Genomic DNA, 23,689 nt, shown 5'->3' on the forward strand with positions numbered 1-23,689 from the left:
GATTTAAAGAAGGAGAAAGAGGCAAGAAATAGTCACACCGAAGAGTAGCAGAGTGCTTTGTCTAGGGAAATGTAGAATGATTTCTAAAGAGATCTGAGTGCCCATATAAAATGATATATAACATGGTTGTGGGTTTTTTGCCATAGACAAGCAGTTGCTTGGGTGAAGGTAGAAGGTAGATCAAGATTTGAAATTTTCCCAGGCAGATATATCAGACAGAAAGAGAACATGGGAGTGATTATAATGATTATAGTGATCCACCAAGGGATCTGAGCTGGTAAGGAGGGATGTGACAATTTGCAGGAGATAACGCCCAGTGGAAATGTGATGGGAATGGACTGGAGGTCTCAATGTGTGGAATTATTGTGGGAGAGGTAGAGTACTTGCGTGAGTGCGCTGCGAAAGGTAGGGGGTACTGGGCGTAGAGTGGGATAATGAGAACTGGGACTTGTAGAGAGGCATAATACATACATATGACCATGAGGTGGCTGAGGGGGAGCAGATGATGATAAGCTTACTGGAGGTAAGGGGGTGAAGAAAGTACACAGTAGTAGCAGATATAACAAAATGTATCCTCTCTTTCTCAAGAATGATCTCATAGGCAAAAAGTTATTAAGTCTTCTGCCTGATAATGAGAAAAACGAAGTCTATCGAAAGATTGCTCTCAAACTTCCTTTGTCAAGCTCAGGTACAGATCATTTCTTCTCAATTGTAAGTTTTTAGATTTTTTTTTTAGAGACAAGTAGCAGTCACTCAGAGAAGTAATAAAAATAAAAACATTAGGGACAATATAGCTGCTGGTTATGTATTAACTTAATGTAATTTCACAAATTATATTTCTAGTATTAAAAAATTTCTCCTCCATTAAACCTTGTTCTTTATCATGAACTGTGATTATTTCAGTTTTCGTATAATTGCATTAGTGTTCTATAAATAATGTTCTAGCTGGTACTCCACTCTACAGATACAGCATAGATATTTATGCAGTGCTAATGTTCCTGGAAAGAAAATAAGGTTTTTGTAAAATCTGTTCTAAGTAAGATGATAGTCCTATGAAATAATCCTGCAGAATATGGTAATGTACAATTATAAACTTGTATCTGTTCTTTTTTCTTAGTGGGAAAACATATTGATTTTTGCTGTCATTTTAAGAGAGGAGATGTTGAACATAGTAGCAGCCCTACTTATGAATACGTGAAGTTCATCATCACAGTCAAAGATATTTCAAGTGGTAAGCAATTCAGTTTTTAATCTGATCTAGATGAAGTTAATGTGCTACCTAGCCCTTCATTGCTGACATAAATGCCGTTCTGCTGGTGGTACTCTCACATCCTGTGATATCCCTATGACCACAGGTTTTGGCTATAGACATTAATCGGACTTTTAAAAAAGAATCCTATGATTAAAAAAAGGCAAAGTAGACAATAAAGGCACAGACATAAATGGATTACCAACAAAAGGACCAAAGGAAACCTCTGATACAAAGAAAGAGTAAAGTAATTGTTCCAAAGGATCTCATTGTTTTAAAAATGGACCTGCTAATATGAAGCACCTTGCTTGTAATTGTCTCTGACCTTTTTCTCTGTGACCAGAATTCAGGATAGATAGCTTAAATACTTACCTGACACTAATCAGAAAACACATGATATTATATTTAAAATGTTTCATTATATTTAATGATCTCATTCTTCAGTTCCTTGTTCATTAAAGTAGCTTTCATTTCTGTTACGGCAGTTATGAATAAATAGAAGGTTTGTGCCAGTAGACACTGCTACTAAATCAGTACCCAAAAATCCTTGGGCCTCTAGCTTTTTTGTTCAGGCTCTTTGAATTTGAGCAGAGTGCAATGTTATTGTGAAAGAGTGCAGTGAGACTGCGCAGTGAAAGGAAAGGAGCTTTTGGAGATGATGAGGACTTGAAACATAAAGATATGATTACTGTCCAGTACGATGGAGCAGCTTACTTATGAGAGTTGTAATTACTGTTTATTGCTCTGTGGAAAGTAGAAAAGACAGGGAAATAAGGGAAACTTCTTTGAAAAATGGAATTCCTTTCACAGAAATATCTCACATATATTATAAAACTCTCGTCCTTGTTGCAATCCTTCTATTCTTAAAAAGTATATTAAATACTCACTTTAAAAGTATAGTGAAATTTACAAGGTAGGGCCACATGGTAACATGATGGACTGAGCTAATAAGAATGACTCTTTCCTTCTATAAAAACAGGGAAACAATTCTTAAAACATAAAAGAAGTTTGATGCATAGCCAAGCTTAAAGGAAAGGAAAGTCCATGGATGCCAGAAATTAAAGGAAAAAGTACAAGATTGTCATGGTAACAGGAGGCCTAGGTGGTGGCCTAAGTGGGCTATAAATCACACATGGGCTCCTTTGGCTGGTGTCTCGAGTTCTAATATTCATTCAAGGACCAACACATTAAGCCTAGAGACTTCAAATGATTGGTAAAATTCTGTCCACTGGCCTAGAGGAAGAATAAGTATGCCATCTCCCTCAGAATTTGAATGGGAAAAAAATGTGTTCTTTACAAGAAATCAAAACTTAAATCTGTGTTGTGTGGATACGGGGTCCAGATTTATAGTTTTTAAGGTTTCAGGAACTGTAGGCTGAGAAATTAACATAAACACTGATTTGGGGCCATTAAAACATCTAGGGCTTGAAGCAGAGGTAAATGGCACAACAAATATGTGAAAACATGCTTAAACTAACTGGTGAGCAAAGAATGAAAAATTTAAAAACCAGTGAGATAGCACTGTACACCCATTAAGAATGACAGCATTCAGGAAGTGTGAATAATAAGCAAATATTGGTGAAGAGGTGAGAATTAAAGCATTAATACAGTGTTGAGAGGAATGTAAACTCATGAAGCATTCCTGAAAAACAGGGTGAACTTAAGTTATGTTAATTATCCTGTGACTCAGCAATCCCATCACTGCGTGGAAATATACCAGAGGCGAACTTGCAGAGAGATCTGTGTATAAAGGGACACGTACTACGTATGTCAGTGTTGTTTGTGGTAGGAGGGAGAGTCAGACTTACGTGAGCATCTTTAGGGAAATGGACAAGTAAAATGTGGGAGACATACCATGTGGAAAACTTTGAAAGCAATGACCTCTAGATATACATGTTACAACATGGTTAAATCTTAAAACCATATTGTTCATTGAAAAAAAGTAAGAAACAGAATGAGGTCCACAGCACAATGCCACCTTTCTAAATGGTAAACACATACACATAAAACCAGACTACATAGTTTAAAGTGTATATATCAAAGGTGGTAGATGGCAGTGGGTGCCTGTGGGTGGATAAGGGGCAGAAAGAAAAACAAGAGTGGAGACTCTGTTCATTACATGCCGTGAACTAAGAGTGTCAGTAACTCAGTTCTTCGTCACTGAGGTCTGAAAATATAACAAATGAATGAATGAATGAGTAAATAAACAATGACAATTAGCTTACAGAATGGTTGTCTCCTATGTTTGTCATGTGTCTTGGAGACTAAGGGTCAAACATCCCACTGAGGTGGAGGTGTTCATCTTGTGTAGCCAGGCTGCCTTCCTATTTGGTTGTCACATGTGTGTCTCTGTCTCCCTTAGAGCCTTTGGTGCTCTTCAGTAGCTTCTTCCCCAGTCACACCTATGCTGAATCGTTTCCTACATATCTTCCTTTGGAGGATCGGTTTTATATGGTGGGGTCCATTTGTCTCTTCAAGCCTCAGACCCTACAGGTGAGTATGTTGTGTGTGTGTGTGCCTTTCCTACTGTGGCATCGTGGGTTTCCTTTTTTTACTTTTATAAATTTATTTTTTATTGGTGCCAACATAGAGGATAACACCCAGTGCTCATCCCATCAAGTGCCCACCTCAGTGTGTGGGCTTCCTTTGAAAGGCCATGGCCCCTTTGGTCCTTCCACTACCAGACAGCATTGGTAAGGAACCCAACATGTCCAGGGAGTTGCACTAAGTAGGATATGTGAATGAGGAAAGATCAGCTCCTGCATTTCAGAAGGTGAACGTGTCAGTCAGCACATCCAAAAGGGATGCACAATCATTCACAAGTGATTTTGATGTGATATGAAAGAGGTATACGGGGACTGGGGGCTGGGACATATTAAGATAAGTGACCGTTTTGGCAGGAGGATAAAGGAAGATTTCTGTCACCAGCTGAGTTTTGAGGCCATTCTCCCCCACGTCCACCACTATGGCTCGCTTAGTGTTCTACTAACATAGCACTCACAGATTCTGCCTCAAAAAAGAAAAATCAGCCTTTAGAATTCATTGGATAGATTCAGGTTCAGTGAATTTATGCACTAAATATTTAGTAAGCATCTATGATGTCCATGGCACTATGCTAGGTTCTGGGGAAATATAAGAGGAAAGAGACAATACACAAGTATTATTGAAAAGTGCCACAGGGATGATAAAACAATCATATGCTGATGGCTGCTGGCAATAGGGAGTTCGGGCAGAGTGGTCACGGAAGGTCTTTCTTTGATGACCTGTTTTTTTAACTGAGACCTGCAATGATGATGGTGACCCAGCAAAGAAAGGAAGGCAACCCAGGTCGAGGGTTCAGCAGCTATAAAAGTGCCAAGGTAGTAACTAGCTTGTAGGATACCAAGGAACAAATACCATTATGGGACTAGAAGAAGATGAAAGAGGGAAGGAGTAGTAGAAAATTAGATACAAGAGGTAGACAGAGGCCGGGTTATGGAGAACTTGGAGGACTGGAAGCATGAGTTTGAATTTTACTCAAGTGGAGTGGAAAGCAGGATGATGTGATCAGATATCATTGCTTTTGTTTTTAAAAGATGAGGCTGGCTCCTGGGTGGGAAATGGACTCTGGGGGAACCAAGAGCAGAGGCGAGAGGAGGGGTGTGAGAGGTGATGGAATGGGCTGGGATTGGAGTAATGGAGATAGAAGTACCCGGGTTGGGGTTGTCACTGGCAGACGGGATGCAGAGTCTTTGCTGATGTGGCGAGAGTGGGTGGGAGAAGAGAGAGAAGCGACTCCTAGCTTCTAGACCCCAGCTGCTCAGTGAATGGAAGTGCCACCAGCTGACTTGAGCAAGACAGGGACGCTGTGGATTGGGCAGTGTGGGAGTGGGGGGCAAATCAAGAGCCACGTTAACATTATGATGACATTGTGACATACAATACATCCAGGTGCCTTGCGAGAGAAGCCTCTGGGTCCAGACCGGCTGTGGAACTTCATCCGAGTCACTTACGTCTTGTAGCTTCAGTTTCTTTTTCTGTAAATGGCGAGAATGGAACCTCCTTTTAGGGTTGTTGTGAAGGGTGAATAAGATGGCACCTTATGTGTGGTAAGCACTTGGGAAGTGCACGCTATTACAGTCATCATAATCATCATTATCATTAGTATTGTGATCATTAGAATCCAGAGAGAACAAAAGACATGCTTTACTTTTCCTCTCTGGTTTAGAATGTGGACTTTGACCACATTTCAGAAACTGTGAAGGATCCCTTTATATTCAGTTGTAGAGCAGTAATGTATGTCATCATTTTTTAAGATTTAAAATCGTGACAAAAGTGACAGAAAAGCAGTTGAAGGAAATTGCTTGATCTGATTGCCCCAATCATTACGCCTCTCTGGCAGCTCTCTGGGATTTGAGCTCTCATATTTGCGGCGAGAAGGCAGACATCCCATTTTGGGGTCACTACCAAGCCTCCTCCCTCCGAGCAAAAAAAGATCTCATTTGGCACACTACCCTCATGGCACCGGGATCCCTATTTGTGATCTATTGACGTTTTTCTCTGGGTTTCTAGAATATTTGTTCCATATTAGTGATCACTTTGGAGGACAAATCTTGTGAGAATGGAGGGCTTTTTAAAGGAAGATTTTTTTTTCATGGTGTGACTATGTAGCACAGTGGACAGAACAGTGAACTCAGTACATCTGTTTAATGGATCGGCTCTGATCTTGGGTCTACTAGCTGTGCCCCTCGGGCCAGATCATTACGTCTCTACAATCCTTAGTGTTCACATCTGCAAAATCAAGCGTCTTTCTCACATTGATATGCAGATTAGCTGTGATACTGGATATGAGATTGCTTCCAAATTGGCTACATGCTATATACAAAAGTGTTGGGTAGCTTTACTATACAAGTACATTTTAAGTATCTGAAATGCCGGTTTTTCTGCAGGAACTTTGTGCTGTCAATAAAACTGAGGATGAGGTTATGCTGATACAAGAAGACTCAAATGAAGAACATGTATATCCAGAGTACAGGTGAGAGGCTGATGCTGATGTAAGTGATGGAGACATACTTTAATGAAAGGACACACTTTTTTTTTTTTTGAAAGGACACACTTTAAACAACACTGAAATGAGAGAAATAATATCTACAAATATTTTCCCATTAAAATGAAAAAACAAACAATCGAATCCAGAAGAGCAACCTACTAGTCTGAATTCCTTTGCCCAGATAATGTGATTCTAACCTCTCCAGCTGAATATAAATACAAGCCATTGGCTTTTTATTTTTTTTTTAAAGCAATAGAGCACACTTAACTGACACATTTAATGACTTTCAAATTAAGACAATGCCTTTAAGAATGATACTTGATTACTACTTCTTCTTGAAATACTTTTAAATGTGTACAGCGAGTACACATTGTGGTCACTGCTATTAGACAGATGTCCCTCTTTTTGTGAATATTATGTGTTTTTTAACAGTTATTAATCAAGTTTCAAAGAACAGAGGCAGTATTCCATGATTTTGAGTGAGAAAAATAAAACTACATTCCTAACTCACAGGAAAATGCCAGTTGAACAGGTATCACTAGTAAATCCATTCTTTTACCTTTTTAACAATCCACCAAAGATTTTTACAAAATCGAAATTGTTTGTGATACTATCTAGTTATTGAATACTTGATAAACTCATTAGTAGGTATGTCTGTATGTAGAAAGCCATAATACTAGACACTGTGCTGGGTAGAGTATCGAGAGTGGATTGCATCTTTCCTTCTGCATGATAGTATATATGTACATGTAAATAAATAGCAAAATAATATATTAAAGATGTGCACCACATGCCAATAATACTTAAAAATAAAATAAACAAGATAATTTTTCAAGAGGTTTCTTATGATTAAAGACATGCTTGTGTGAGGTCTGGTGGTAAGGAGAGGGAGCTGGAGACTGTGGTCACTGTTGCTATTTGGTGGTGGGGGTGGTAAGGAAGAAAGAGCTGGTGAAGAAGTGAGTTAAACAGGAAATGTCTGACGTTCATCTGTGTCTGGATCTAAGCAATGGGGGGGGGGCGAGAATCTTCCCTTCCTGGCAGGAGAGTTTAGAGGTGTTTGGCTGTGAACCATTGTCTAAAGCTACACACAGAGCAATGGGATGGAAAGCAGAGCTCCCGGTGGCAGTCTGTTTGCATTCCATGTGCTTGGTGTCCTACAGCTCTCGCTAACGTGAGACTGCATTTGTAATTGTGTGAATGTGACAAGTCTGCTCATGCCAGGATCACACTCACTTGCACCAGCAAAAAAAAAAAAATCTCTTTTGTGGAATCTCAAATATCTTGTAAATATTCAGCATTGTATTTGTGGTTTCTAGGTGTTGGGGATAGGACGAGTGCATGGCCAGGCTTAAAGGCTCATAGTCCTTCAACTTTCAATGTGCGTTATCACTACCGGTTATTCTTTTTTTTTTTTTTTTTTTTTTTTTTTTTACTACCGGTTATTCTTGTATTGTGTGTGGCTATTTATGCTTTTTAAGCTTGACAGTTTCCTTCGTTAGTTTCTCTAAATTATCAGAAGACCTTTTACTGAATAATGTGGGCAATAGGATAGCTATAAAACATAACATGTTTAAACACTGTGAACTCAAGACACTCTCCTATCAGGAGAATATCTGAGATACAAAAGCGGCAAGCCCCGTGGGTAATGAATTTTGTATCTATCAGCAGATCATTGTAGCAGATATTCACATATGAGAGTTCAGAGAGTAAGGAAACCCATGTTTTACTTTTAAGTGGAGTTTAATTGGATGAAAAATATTCTGATGCAAAAATGAGCCAGCTACTACATTTATGCCACTGATCTACATAGAATGTAAAATAAGTGTTTTCGTAAGGCTTAGAGCTGCTTCTCATTGTAAGAAATTATTACTCCAGTGTGGATGAATGCACTATAGTTTCATGTGTTCTGTACTTCCATAAAATACTACTAAAGTTCCTTCAAAAATTATGCAATGGATTATCATGTAGACAGTAAGATGGAATAAGGACACTTAGGACAGAGCTGATGGATCCAATGAAGAAATTCTATTTAATTCCAGCCCTCCTGTCCCTTTCATATCCCTCCCCTCTCCTCCAACACCATGGTCACTGCTCTGCTCTCAGCCACCTCAGCTCTCAACAATGTCTCAATGATGGATTGTTGGTGGACCTGGCTCGTCCACTATCTTGAGGCCTGTAAAGGAGGACCCTGTCTGGCACAGAGCCTCACATTGAGTAAGCACAAAACAAACATCTACTCAGGGACCCACTGATTGATCGATTCCATCAAAATGGTGATCCATTCCATGCCGTGAGGCCTCTCAAACATAATGCAGTATTGTTATAAATCAGTGCAGACTAGTATTGCCTTATTTTTGTCATAGACTCATTCCTTGTCCTCAGGTTATTTTTAAATAATAAGGAGAAGAGATTGTCAGGGTCATGGTCTGCAGGCACCCAGAGCAGTCATTGTTAATCTGGCTCCCATTTTATAGACTGAGAGGGATGACTAGAAAAGTAATCAGGCACAGAAGTCATAGGGACCTGCAGCTCCCAAAGTACTTCTGGAATTTCTCTTGGTAATTTTACATGTTCTTTGAAAGGTAAGAAGCATTTTCACTAAGAGGCTTGAAAGCTTTGTCTATGCTCATGAAAGAAACACAAAGAGGGAGATTTGAGATGTTTGGAAGAAAGGATCTATTTCCATGGAGGATATGTTGTCCTTGCATGTTTCAGATTTGAGGCTAAAGAACCTTTCATTTCAGAAGAGGAACTCAGTGGTTAGGTTATTTTCCATTAAAGGTATAAATCCACTGGAATGGAAGGTCTTGTTTGCCTGGACCACTGAAGATAGAAAGAAGTAAGGGGTACTCAAAAGTCAGTGAAGGGCAGACAAAAACTGGAATACTGTGTGACCCTCTCCTATCTGTGTCCTGCTAAAGTCAGAGGGAAGTACCCAACTACTCTTTCAGTTTGGCCAGTGGTATGTAGAGGTAAGGCCTGGATTCCCTTCGTAGCATCATCTCAGTACAAATGCAATCTGTACTTTATCCTTCATGGTAGGAATGCATGTTTATTAACTGAGGTATAAACAAATCTATAAGGTAGGTTTTAGACCTGTTGGAATATAGTCATAGAGGATATGCGATTTGCCCAAACTCAGAGTTGGTGCCGCAGTAGAGGTGGAACTGGGACCCAGATTTTCCTGGGCTCATTCCCATCAGGACATCAGTTTCAGGAGCTGTGGCTAGTATGAGATTCCAAGGAGAAAACTCAAGAAGTCTTTAGGAAGTCCTTGATGGGGGATGTTACTGAGAGTAAAATCTTTTTTTTTTATACAAACTATTTTTTTTTATTTATTTATGATAGTCACAGAGAGAGAGAGAGAGAGAGAGGCAGAGACACAGGCAGAGGGAGAAGCAGGCTCCATGCACCGGGAGCCTGATGTGGGATTCGATCCCGGGTCTCCAGGATCGCGCCCTGGGCCAAAGGCAGGCGCCAAACCGCTGCGCCACCCAGGGATCCCGAGAGTAAAATCTTTATTCCCTTTAATTTCACCTTAAATGTAGAGGAGAGAACAATTCATAGGGAGGAGACCACAACGATTAACCCTAACACTGCTGATGAGGACAGCATCTTCTCACCCTCGGGTAGAGTAAAGAACACTGGAAAATCAAATGGCAAGCATTTCCAAGTAGCTCTTATATTTGTTTGCGATCTTCAGAAACTGCTAGAGTGCTGGAATTGGTCCCTGGGGAGACTCCAACCTGTCAGCAGCTGCACCGAGAAGAATGTTCCTGCCTAATTCCCCTTTCAGCTTGTGTCAGTGAAGAGTTATGTTGTTCAAAGCGGGGAAAGGCATTTTATAAAGATGTATGATGATTCTAGTTAGCACAGTTTTGTTGTATGGAGCCTTGGTACTATTCTATACTGACTTCATTCCTCATGTCCACCCTATCTTGGGCAGGAGAAGGGCCCTGCGCATCATTGGATCGCAGGCTGTTGTGTTGGGTTTCTCTGCCACTCAGGAGCTAGTTTGCCTGGCTTATGGTTCTAGTCCCAGTGAAGCTTATGCATACAGCAAATACTTAGCACCTACTCTGAGGGAAGTTCTGTTCTAGGCTCTGAGGACACGGCAGTGAACAAAATCCTTAACTTCCTAGAGCTTACATTCTAGTGGAAGAGAAAGATCATACATACAGCAATAGAACAGAGTAGGTTACATGGTGAGGAGGGCCAAGGGAAAAACAGTAAGCAATGAAGATGATTAGGGCAGGTTCTCGGGGGAGGTTAAATTTGATTTAGGTTTTGCCATATGCAGTTGACATTCTTATCAGTTAAAAGATGGTGCAATGTTGGCAGTTCCTAGTGGTGTCACATATTAGGGTGGCCAGCTCCGCTCTCCACAAGAGACCTTTTCACAGCCTATTGAAGACTCAATCAAGTCTCCTTTCTCTCTCTGAGCAAGTTACTTGGCTAATTCTACTCCACACTACCAGCTGTCATCTTTGGCAAATAGGGTGGAGGTCTTGTGGTATAGTACTACTTAAACAAACAAACAAACAAACAAACATAGAATCAGGATTTTTAAACAACTACAGTATTTGGGTTTTATTCTTCACCTTGACCATTTACAAGTTGTGTGATCTTGGAAAAGACTCCTTGAGTCTCAGGTTCTTTATCTATAAACGGTGAGGATAATAACTGCAGAATGTTCATCACAATCTTAGAAGATAACGAACTAGATCTATCTGCTTTGATAAGTACATGAGATTTATATGCTTTGTGAAATACTATACAAAGTCAAGTTATTATCAATTAAGTATTTCCAAAGATAGACTAATTATAATTTAAATCTATACTAAATCCTTAACTAAGCTATAATGATGTTATTAAGTGCAAAGGGTTACATGTAAACTTGGCTTACGGTCATGGTCTAAAGTCTGTATCTGGTGATTTCTTCAATACTCTTATTTTTCTATTAATTTAAGGTTCTCTTTTTTGTTTAAAGCCAGCACATGTATTTTTATTTATTTTTAATTTTTATTTAAATCCAATTAACATATAATGCATTATTGGTTTCAGAGGTAGAGGTCAGTGATTTATCCATCTTATATAATATCCAGTGCTCCTTACATCACATGCTAACAATAAATAAATAAATACGGTTAAAAAAGTTAAATAAAATAAAGCCAGCACATTTTAAACCTCTATTCTTAAGACATGGTTCTATATCCATTAACACAAATTATTCTCTGCAAAGTGTCCATCTTGCCTTGTTGTGTGTATGTGTGTGTGTGGGGGGGGCAGTGTTTATGGCCAAGTCTGAACATGATAGAATTCCTAGCTTGGAGGCTACATCTAGTCCGTAACTCCATGCTCTCACACCCACCTGAGGGACACTTGCATGATGTATCTGGTGCTAACAGATAAAGAAAGTTGGGACCCTTCCCATGCAGCTGTAGTTGTTGCATGGGAGCCAGCCTCTTGGGTTCCATTTAACTTCTTCTCTTGATACATATGTATAGGACCTGGTTCTTGAGCAGGGAAGCCATAAAATTTTTTTTAAATGAAGAGGAAGAGAGGAGAAGGGAGAACAGGCATAGGATTCTGTTTTTTTTTAAAAGATTTTATTTACTTATTCATGACAGAGAGAGAGAGAGAGAGAGGCAGAGACACAGGCAGAGGGAGAAGCAGGCTCCATGCAGGGAGCCTGAAGTGGGACTTGATCCCAGGACTCCAGGATCAGGCCCTGGGCTGAAGGTGGCGCTAAACCGCTGAGCCACCGAGGCTGCCCAGGATTCTGTTTCATTGTGTTTATGTGACTCCTAGCCCACCCATATGCCATCTTTAGCTGCAAGACAAATTATTCCGATCACCTCAAAGCATAAAGTCATTAACTGTCTTATTAGATTTGCAATTGATAAAAACAGTTTCATTGTTAATATTTTTTTTTGAAAAGCTCAAAGTAAGAGTTTGTACTTGAAATTCATTGAAGCAACTCTGAAATCACTGAGGGCTTAGATACTAATGAAAAAAAGTCTAATAAATATCAAAGTTTAGAAAAACCGGGAACAAATGATTTGAGTATTAGCCTATTTTATGAAAAGTAGTTTTGGGTAAATAAACTGGCAGCTGCTTGTTCCACTCAGACAATTAATGTAATATATATATTTTTTCTCCTCATGGTGTTCATTCATCATCCTGTAATGAAGATGTCAGGCTGGGTATTAGGATCTGAGGAAGTGAGACAGGATCTGGCTCTCTTTAAACTTGCTTTTTTCTCTACCTTTTTGTATCCCAGGATACTCTTGCTTTTTGCTCTGTCAAACTTTTTTGTTAACTTTTAAACTTTAATTTGAATATTGGCAGGATCTACTGTGTGTATCCTCCTCTACTTGTACTCACAACTGTGGGCATTTGACCATGTTTGGTTTATCATTATTCTTTATCTCCCTCTCCTTTACTGCACTCTTCTGTATTTGTTTTTTTGTTTATTCACCAGGTTATAATATTTTGCTATTATTATTTATTTCAATACTCAGACTGTCCCACACTTGACCAATCGTGGCCCCTTTAACCTGGATTTTGTGTCTTTTGCACACTTCTCACCATTCTTGGAGCATTCCTCACTTTCTGGCACTAATGATGTTCTAGGTTCATTTTGTTCTTTCTCTGCCTCAGCCATGAAATCAGATGGTTCTTTAAGCCTTAGTCAAAGGGACCCTGGCTTCTTAAGTGTAGTTGTTTAGAAGCCAAGTTCTAGGCACTCGCTGTGCTCCTTGTTACTAGCTTGTGACTACTTCTAGTGCTTTCAGAGCTAGGAAACACATCCACACACACACGCACACACACACACACAGAGGCTTTATGCAGAGGTCTTTATGACCTGTATCTATATTTATCTCCTTGTCTGCCCATCTCTGTGTATGTGTACTGTGGTATATATGTGTTTAGAAAATAATACCACCCATGAATTCATGTGGGTGCCTCCAATTCTACCCCAGCACCACAGGGGGTTCATTTTGGTCTTCCTGCTTCCATTTTTGCAATAGTCTTACCCAATAGTCATCGAGGCTTGGCCCCATCATCCTCAGTATACTGACTTATCAGCTCAAGTCTGCAATACACAAATAGTAGTTTGGGAGTTGCCAACTCACGTCATTGCAAAAAGCAGACTTCCTCTTTGAGTTCGTATTGTTTACATTTTTAAGGTAAGATTTACATATAATAAAATGTACAGATCTTAATTCTGTTATTCTTTGAGATGTAACAAATGCATAAACACACGTGCCCCATATTCCTATCAGGACATATGATATTTTCAACACACTGGAAAGCTTTTTTTGTGCACTTTCCCTCTTCTGCTCCTACCTAGAGGCAACCACTATTCTGATGGTTTTCACTATAGATTTTTCTTGATTTACTAGAACTTCATAAAAATGAAGCCATATAATACATACTCTGTTGAGTCTGCTCTCTTAAGAGAATAGACACACACACACACACACACGTATTCATCTTGTCATATGTATCAGTGGTTCATTCCTTTTTGTTGTTGAGGAGTATCCTAGTCTATGGATACACCACAATTTGTAAGGCAGTTTCCTTTGATGATCATTTATTTCTAATTTTTAGTTAGTACAAATAGACCTGCAGTGAACATTCTTTTAGAAGTCTTTTTGTGGACATATATTTTCATTTTAAAATGTTAAAAATTCATTAAATTATATAGTAAGATGAATATTTTTGGGGGGGTTTTAACAAACAGGCATAGATTCATGTAATCATGACCACAGTCAAGATAAAGAACACTTCCATCACCACCCAAAAAACTTCCTTGCGCTGTCCATTTATAATCACCCCTACTTCACCTCACTCTCAACCTCTGTCAACCACTGATTTATTCTGCATCCTGAGAGTTTTGTCATTTTGAGAGTGTTCTGGAAATAGTCATATAATATACAATCTTTAGAGATTGTTTTCCCCCTCAGCATAATTCCTTTGTTGTTGCATGCATCAATAACTTTTTTTTTCATCAATAACTTTTTATTGCTGAGTTGCATTTCACTGTATGGATGTACCATGGCTTATTCATTCACCTGTTGAAACAGGACGACTGGGTTGTCGCCCTCTTGGGGGTTAATTATTAGTAAAGGTGCTAGAAACATTTGTATACAAATTTTTGGTGGACATAAACTTTCATTTCATTTCCCTAGGGTCTTGAATTTATGGCATTAATTCACATTCCCCTAAAGACTGAAGGTGTCAAGCATTTTTTTATCATTTGAATATTCAGATGTTTTGCCTATTTTTATAACAATGTTGCTTACTTTTTACTATTGAGTTTTGAAAATATTTGTATATTCTACCTACAAGTCCTTTGTCAGATATTTGATATGTAAGTACTTTCTCTAGCTTTTATAGCTTCTTTTTTCATTCTCATAACAGTGTCTTTTGCAGAACAAAAGTTTTTAATTTGAAAGAAGGATAGTGTTACCATTTTTTAAATTAATGGATTGTGCTTTCTTGCCTTATCTAAGAATTTATCACCAAACCACTCACAGATTTTCTGTTGTTTTTTTTTCTCTGAAAGTTTTATAGTTCTGGGTTTAAGGTTTGTATCTATGATCCATTTTGAGTTAATACTTTTATAAAGTGTGAGGCTTACATTGAGGTCCATATTTTTTGGCATATGCATGTCCAGTTGTTCTAAAACCATTTGTTAAAATATGATCTTGTCCCTCTCCTGCACAAAAGCTCTTAGTAGTTTAGCTTTGTTCTTAGAATGAATTCAGGGATGCCTGGGTGGCTCAGTGGTTAAGTGTCTGCCTTTGGCTCAGGGTGTGACCCCAGAGTCCTGGGATTGAGTCCCGCATTGGGCTCCCTGCATGGAGCCTGCTTCTCCCTCTGCCTCTCTCTCTCTCTCTCTCTCTCTCTCTCTCATGAATAAAATATTAAAAGAAAAAAAAAGAATGAAATCAGATAGCCTTTTGTATGATCTGTAAGGCACACCACTCTCATGCTTACCTGTTCCCCAAACCTCATTTTGTGGCACACTCCCTATCCTACTCCATCCGCACTGTGAACTCTCACAGCTCTTTTCCAGCACAGAACTTTGCACATGCTTATGTCCTCAATCTGAACTATTCTTCCACTGTATTGTCCCATGGTTGGCTCCTACTGGTCCTCTAGATCCAGTTTGGTTCTCTCCCGTGGCATCTTGCTCTTTTTCCTATGTCATGCTTTTAACAGTTCATAAATGTATAGTTATCTTGGGACTGTTTAGTTCATTGAATGCCACATGAAATTGTAAACTCTGTGAGACTGTGTTCTCAGTGCCCTGCACTGTCCTTGCTTTCATAAAACTTACTGCCTAGTGTGGAGATGGACAAGTAAGCAAGAAACTATAATAATGTCACCATACCATGGAAGCGTGTCTCAGTTCTTTCACTGTACCTTTGGCCCTGTTTTCTTGTCCTCCATATTTTGGATGTCCAGATCATCCTCACCACTCCAGAAATTGCTCTCTGAAGTCCTTCCTGCTGCCTGGGCTGGCAGGGCTCTCCCCTCTCTGCTTTCCCATTGACACTCTCCACTTGGCATTGAGATTACACAGACTGTCTTAACTCTTCTTCTAGAGAATCAAAAGCTCCGAGAGGGAAGTATCCAAACTGCATTCACCTTGTGCCTCCCTCCTTACAAAGAATACTTTGTCTTCTTAAATTAACTTGCTTTCTGATTTCTAGGATACGAGCCTCTGAGTAGCCATGTGTCACTTTGCCAGTAAAAATTAATGGAGCTGATATGTAGAATGAACACGAAAAAAGAAGGCCAAATTTAAAGTTCTATCTCCTATCTACACAGCCAACACTTAGGCTATCTGTGCTTTAATACAGAGTGAAGACATGTCCAAAAAAGAAAGTCTTTCTTTTAACGTATGCTGGAATTTGATCTCCTTTATTTCCCCAACTGGCTCAGTAATAGTCCCATGAAAGTGACAGAAGAAACACATAAAATGTCACCTTTGAGAAATGATTGAGAGAGTGGATTGTAAGGTAGGAAGTCTGAGGTGCCAAATAAAATGTGGGCTGTTCAGTAAAACCTACCATGAACGTATGTACCCAGACCAGGACCTCTGAATCCACTGGCTGTATTAAAAAAGAAGTTGGTCCAGCTTTTTTTTCCATGTAAAAATATTGTGTGCATTTCCTTTTATTTGAAGTGCTGTGTCAGGGGAATGATTTTGACTAAACAATGTTGAACTTTAACTCATACAACAGTTTTCAAACCATTGCAAACTGGAAGAAATATTCGATAATAGATCTAAATACAAAAATAGTGAAGTTTGCAAGTAAATACACTAGCAGATAAATTATAAACACAGATCTCAGCTGTCAGTTCCAGTCCTTCAAAGACTCTCTTCTCTTGGAGTAGGAGATACGTCCTTATAGAACCCTGTGCTGTGCTTCAAGACTTGGTATAAAAGGCTTATTAGTTAGTGGGAACAGAGCAAACTGTCTTCCCACACAGTGCTGGTCTCTTGTCTGATTTATGAATTTCTCCTGGAATGAATTTTCCACAAATATATGATGGAGAACTGTGTAGCTTTGACGTTCAGTCTGCCTGTGAATGTTAGCAGTGTTAGCCGCTGGCACCGAGGCTAAGGCCCAGGCGTGTTCCAGTGACTCACCAACCAACACGATATGTCGCCTTTTCTGTTTGAAAAAGGGGCAGACCGCGGAACACTAATCAGATGCTAAAAGGTCCCTTCTTGTTTACTTAATATTTCCTTGCTGGTCAGAAGAGGCCAATAACAGCAATATTCTGTTCAAGATGATAAAACCTTGGAATTTTTTTCTTTATTTTTTTTTCACATTTTAAAAATTTAAATTCAATTTGCCAACATATAGTATAACACCCAGTGCTTGTCCCATCAGGTGTCCTCCTCAGTGCCCATCACCCAGTCACCCCAGCCCCTCACCCACCTCCCTTTCTGCAACCCTTTATTTGTTTCCCAGAGTTAGGAAGGAGTCTCTCATGGTTTGTCTCTCTCTCTAATTTTTCCCACTCAGTTCCCCTCCTTTCTCTTATAATCTCTGTCACTACTGGAAAACTTTTCTTTTGATTATTGATGACTGACCATATTTTCATAGCCATAGAGTCTTTGTTGACTTGGTGTTTGCTTGCTTTCCATTCTTTGACAGCAGGGCATTGCTTATTATGAGTTACCTGCCCTTCGAGGTATGGAGGACATCAGGCTATGGCTTTTACCATGTTGATGGTATGTACTTTTGAAGTGTGCATTTCTTGTTTTTCTCTTCTGGTGAGGAAATACCACTGAGTGCTGTTAGATGTCTTTCCTCTTTGGAAATGTTTGTGGAAAGCTGGTGTAACCAAGAAAGCACATTAGAGAAGTTCACACTGGCCCTTTAGAGAGTGATGTTTTCTATGAAATGGATGGAGTAAGCCTTTGGTGGAAATTTTCCCACTTGGATGCCATCCTTTGTAAAACACTGAAATATATGAGGGTCAGAGCATTTGAACTTTGTTGCTTTTCAGTTGTGTATCAGCAGTGATTGGAAATAAGTCTGTTGGGGCACCTGGGTGGCTTAGTGGTTGAGCATCTGCCTTTGGCTCAGGTCGCAATCCTGGGGTCCTGGGATCGAGTCCCACGTCGGGCTCCCTGCATGGAGTCTGCTTCTCCCTCTGTCGGTGTCTCTGCCTCTCTCTCTGTGTTTCTCATGAATAAATAAATAAAATCTCTAAAATAAATAAATAAATAAAATCTAAAAAAAGAAACAAGTCTGTTAACATATCACTAAAACAAGAATTGAGTTTTCTTAGCTATGTGATAAGAGTAATAACCTCCCAAATCATTTTAAAAGGGACTCCATATTTTCAACATTTGAAACTCCACAGTGTTTTTTAGGTCTTCATATCCTAATGTGTAAAATCATCTGAACTTCCTGTATAATATAGGTTTGGTAACATAGCATCTTAGTTATGTTAGCTTCAGATATATCAGTTACACATCAAATACATATCAGCCCGCACAAAGAATATGATTTTAAAAGCCACAAGACTTTATGTCCACGGCTTCAGCAGGAAAAAAGGAAGATGTCATTGGTACATTTGCTTAGTTACCTTCTCATGAGTACCAGTTCTCTTGACATTTTGGCCAAGGAGCAGTGACAGGTGCAGTGCAGTAGGGAATCTGAGAGGAGAAGAACCAAGTATTTCCCAAGCCATCTTAGTTCACTTTCTGCCTATCTCCCAACCTTCACATACACTCACCTACAAACACACACACACACACACACACAAACAAACATTTCCCTGCTCTATCCTTTTTGGCCAGGAAATATATACTCTTTTTTTTTTCCAGAATTTGCACTTAAAAACTGCCAGGATCTTCAGTATAGGATAGTCAGTAATATAAATTACTGGAGAAGACTGGATATTCAAATAGCACACTGCTTCATTCAGAGTATCTGTAATATTATACTTTGCCCCTCCCATAAAAAAAGAAAGTAAAAACTTTAAAAAATATTTTATTTATTTATTCATGAGAGACACGGCGGGGGGGCGGGCAGAGACACAAGCAGAGGGAGGGGGAGAGAGAGAGAGAGAGAGAGAGAGAGAGAGAGAGAGAGAGGCAGAGACACAGGCAGAGGGAGAAGCAGGCTCCATGCAGGGAACCCGATGCAGGACTCGATCCCGGAACTCCAGGATCACACCCTAGGCCAAAGGCAGGTACTAAACCGCTGAGCCACCCAGGGATCCCCAAAAGTAAAAACTTTTGAGAATAAAAATGATCATTTAACCCAAAAAACAATTTTGGAAGCAGTTACTAAAAAGTGTTTCATACTCAAATGGTAAAATATTTTTTAAAAGGGGGTTGAGTCCATCAAGGTCCTTCCCAAGTGAGAATAGATTGGGCTTCTCTGGTGGGACTCAGGTTTTCCATTGGCTTCCATAGTCATTGGGAGAAAAGAAATCCTTCACTTATTTTTTTCAAAAGTTTGATATATTAAAATTCCATAGTGTTTCATTTGAGAGAATTCCTGAGAAGCTCCAGGTGTATTCACCAAAAACAATTCTTGGAAAACTTTCTGCCAAATGATCAATTTGTCCAGTGGCCAAATTGCCAAAAATCAATTTATTCAAAACCAATCCATCAAATGTCCAGTTGACAAAATTTATGCAAATGTATTGATTCATCAAAAAGCTTAAGCTTTTTGAATATATTCTAAGGGTTGATAAACAGTTTTCTGAAAAGGACCACATAGCAAATATTTTAAACTTTACAGGCTATATGAGGTCTCTATAGAATATTCTTTGCTTGTTTTACAACTTTTTCAAAAAAGCAAAAATCATCCCTACCTCATACAAAAATGGGCAGCTTCCAATTTTACCTCATGGGCTGTCGTTTGAAATATATATATATATATATATATATATATATATATATATATATATATATTTTAAAGTAATATCCACACTCACTGTGGGGCTCAAACTCATAACCCCCAAAATCAAGAGTTGTGAGTTCTACCAACAGAGCCAGCCAAATGCCCCATGGACCACTTATATATTTAATTAATTATCTTTTCATATGAATATATTATTCTTGAGTATATGCAGTGGCTACATTCTTAAATATAGTCAATGGATATATTCTTGTAATCAGCATTTTAAGGAGTATTCCATTTGTTAGAAGTTAAAAATCACAGAAAGAGTACCATTCTTATGAATAAGCAACAGTAATTATTCTAGGATTTCATACAAAAAAATTTTAGGTTATTTTAGTGTAGTATTAATCCTGTCAAAAATTCATTTTCTATTTTTTTAATGATCTAGCATGTTTTCAGATTTTATCACCACTGACTCATTTGCCAAGTTTACCAATTTTCCCAAAATGTCTATCTTTTAAATGTCAAAGTTCAGTGATTTAGAGTAGATTGAAAGGTTTCAACAGTTTTTGAAGATACCTGGAATATTTTCCATGGTCAGTTTTTTAAATTAGCATTTTAAGGACAGTTCCATATTTCTGTACCCGTTTCCTACCACTGCAACCGGCTGGAGCAGGCAACAAGAGAGGAAAATTTGTATTGGGAAAAAGAAATGAAGAAGAGCCAAGAATCCAGCACAGCCTTATGTTGGGTTGAGAGGGAACTTGTTGTGTCCATGAGAGAAGGAGATCAGGAGCCAAGTTGGTGCCTGAAGGTCCCAGAACTCTGAAATCCGTACTACTACAGTCTTGAGCTCTGCCAATCCATTGCACTATAAATATTATGAATAGTTTGAAGAAACGTGTTTTTGGTAAATCAGTATATTTAGCCAGTTTGGCAAATAGATCCTTTGGCCATTTAGCCAAATGGTCCATTGACAAGTTGGCTTTTGGCAAATTTGATGTTAATAAATCGACTTTGTGAATCACTCTGCTTCCATCCTAGAAAGCAGAGGCTTTCTGAAAGTGAAGCCAGAAGTGGGGCAAGTTTCTATCCTTTCTGGAAGGAATGGAGAGCATAGTAGCGTGTACAGACTATTTGGCAGAGTTGGTAAGAGCACATACTCATTTGTGGTTCATTCTGTGGAGGATGTTCATAGGTTAGTTTGTGGTGTGACTTATTAAGGAATGGAACTGATTTTAACATGTGGTCTCTTAATTTATGAGACAAACATGTTATAATTAATAAAAACAAAGTCATATTGTACATGTGGCATGGCAAAATCAAGACATTTCCGGCTTGAGTTGAGCAAAACTAAAGACTATCTAATTTCTACTACTTCCTTGTAGAGGAGGAAAAGTAAGCTTTCCTCTCTTTCCAGGTTCTTGGCTGAGATGCCTTGTTATAAAAGACAGATTGACAGGAGAGAAATAGAAATTTAATAGCATATATAGCTCCTGTATATGCATATGGGAGAGACCCAGGAAAACTGAATAACTCCCTGAAATAGCCCAAGCCACTACCTTAAAAGTCATCCATAGCTAAAGACAAAAGATGTTGGGTGCGAAGAGGACAGTTATGGAGGCTATCAGGAAAAGCACAGTATGGTGGCTGTGTGGATTTAAGTCCTTGCCTTCTCCGTTGTTAAGAGTTTCTAGAGAGGGAGATAACACTTATAAATAGAGATTTCCCATATAAATGTAAATGTGTCTAACAAAAAGGTAACTTCTACTCAGTTTTCAGAGCTTGACCTGTGTCTCTTAAGAATAACCAACCAGTCCACCACTAATAGAGCTTGAGAGGTGGAAGATAGATTTAGGAAAATTAACCACAGCTCCCCTGAACCCTAGTCTAAGCAGACAGGCAGAGTACTAGTGCCTTCCAGATCAATCTTTTTCCAGTAGCAGCTCTGAGTCTATGCATCCTGCTCCTTAGAGACCCAGCTGAGCCACAGGTTCTTGTGAGGACAATGTCTTATTCTCCTCTTCTGTTCCTTTGAGATTCTTCACTGCAAGGCAGTGGATAGAAAAATATCCAAGCATGTCAGAGAAACTCCACCAGCAGTATTGAGCCCAGGCTGCTATGGGAGAGAGTGGAGAAGCTGGTGCCCAGGTCTGGTAGTGGCAGTTCCTTGGGGTCCAGCAACTCAGGATCCCAACCTGTGTCCCATCCGGGGTCTCCAGAGTGTCTCAGGGGAGCGCTTCAGAGTGGGTTCATCACCCAAATCTGAAGGCTCTTCATCTCAGTGCCTTGAAAATGCAGTGAAAAAAATGTGAAGATTAGAAGTTTTTAGACCTCTCAAGCCTGCTGATTAGACTGCATTGGCCAAAGAACTTCAAGCAGTGGAAGATGTGTGACCTTCCAAGTGACACCAAGTGACACATGACTACTCATCCAGTGAGGGGTCAGGGACAATAGATGAGGAAGACGATGATGTAGAATAAGAAGGGGCTGAGGAACCCACCTCTGGACTGAGGACACCAGAGCAGCATCTCTGAATTTGAGCAATGGTGAAACAGAATCCGTGAAAACTGTGATTGTCTATATGATGCTGTAGAAAGTGAACGAGTCATGGCCCTATCCAAGGAGGGCACTCCTGTCATCCACTAGACTCAGTCCACCAGTAACACATTCCAGAAACACAAGTCTTCTTCCTTCTTTACACTTTTTGTAGACACCGGATTGCTACAGATTTCTCCATCTGGTGGGACAGCAGTGACTTCTGTGGTGGGATTTTCCTGTGATGGACTAAGACCAGAAACCATAGGCAAGATCCTACCTGGAAGGGCTCAGTGGTCAGTGTGAATGCCATGAACACTAGACCACAGAGTGGCACTCCAGAGATTCAAAAATATAAGAAGAGCTTTAATCCTGAGATTCTGTGTGCTGTCTTATGGGGAGTGAATTTTTTAGTAGGCATAGAAAGTGGCCTGATGCTGTGAATTACTTCACAATGATCCAGAAATTGAGAAAAAGCAAGGATGGACAACTGGGGGGGGGGATTTGGAAGGATGTGTATACTATGAAGTTGTAAAATATGAAAGAACAAATTTCTGGTAATTTGCAGAGTTCTGTGAAGGTCTATGCATGGACACACAAGCCATATCACAGATTTATAGCCTTTGAGTCATTTGGAGAATTGGTACCTAAGCCATTACTGGTGGATCTCGCTGTTGGGGGAAGGCCAGAGGTTGAAAGTGATCTGTGGATCCTGGGCTGGATTCCATGCCACTGATGTGGATTCAGGAGAGGTCTATGATATTTATCAACCAACACACATAAGAAAGAACCCGGACTCTGATCCAGTGTAGCCTCAAACCCTATGCAATCATCATACTCCCCAACACAGATGGCATGGAGCTTCTGGTATGCTATAAGATGAAAGGGTTTATGTGAATACCTATGGAAAAATCCCCAAAGATGTGGTTCTGAAGTGGGGAGAGATGCCAACATCTGTAGCGTATATTCAATCCTGTCAGACATTAGGCTGGGGAGAAAAGGCCATAGAGCTCCTTTCTGTGGAAACTGGTCACTTGGATGGTATGTGTATGCACAAAAGGGCTCAAAGACTAAAATTCTTATGTGAATGCAAGGACAAGGTCTTCTTTGCCTCCGTTCCATCTGGAGGCAGCCACAGGGTTTATTTCATGATATGAGGCAGGGCTTTTCTGAGCTTGTAGAAATGGTGTAATGAGGATTGCTGGCCCCCAGAGTTTTCAAGATCCTGAGAACTTGGAATTCCTTGCATCATGGAGCTCAGAGCTGCTAGGACAGCTGTGTGCTGTGTGTGTGTGTGTGTGTGTGTGTGTGTGTGTGTGTGCGTGCGCGCGTGCTTGTGTGCAGGCACCATATATGGGGTGTTTATTTTGTTTTTTTCATTTCCTTTATGCACCTCTTACCAGCTTATCCCCCTTCTCTTTTTTTCCCTACTCAAAAATAAATCAAGGCTGCAATACAGCTGGTGCTGTTCACATT

General features: G+C 39.6%; 1 protein-coding gene across 1 annotated transcript; it reads left to right on the forward strand.

Moving 5' to 3' along the window:
• The first annotated feature begins 350 nt into the window (after positions 1-350).
• PASD1 (PAS domain containing repressor 1) lies at positions 351-23,370 on the forward strand. Its single transcript, XM_055338137.1, is given in 16 exon segments — positions 351-405; positions 1,118-1,231; positions 3,612-3,742; positions 6,178-6,263; positions 21,480-21,602; positions 21,604-21,643; positions 21,645-21,893; positions 21,895-22,183; positions 22,186-22,256; positions 22,259-22,475; positions 22,478-22,652; positions 22,654-22,770; positions 22,772-22,889; positions 22,891-23,006; positions 23,008-23,087; positions 23,090-23,370. Coding segments are annotated over 16 exon segments (2,262 nt in total).
• The last annotated feature ends 319 nt before the right edge of the window (positions 23,371-23,689 follow it).

This window comes from Nyctereutes procyonoides, unplaced genomic scaffold, assembly GCF_905146905.1.
Source record: "Nyctereutes procyonoides isolate TBG_1078 unplaced genomic scaffold, NYPRO_anot_genome, whole genome shotgun sequence".
Classification (NCBI taxonomy): Eukaryota; Metazoa; Chordata; class Mammalia; order Carnivora; family Canidae; genus Nyctereutes; species Nyctereutes procyonoides.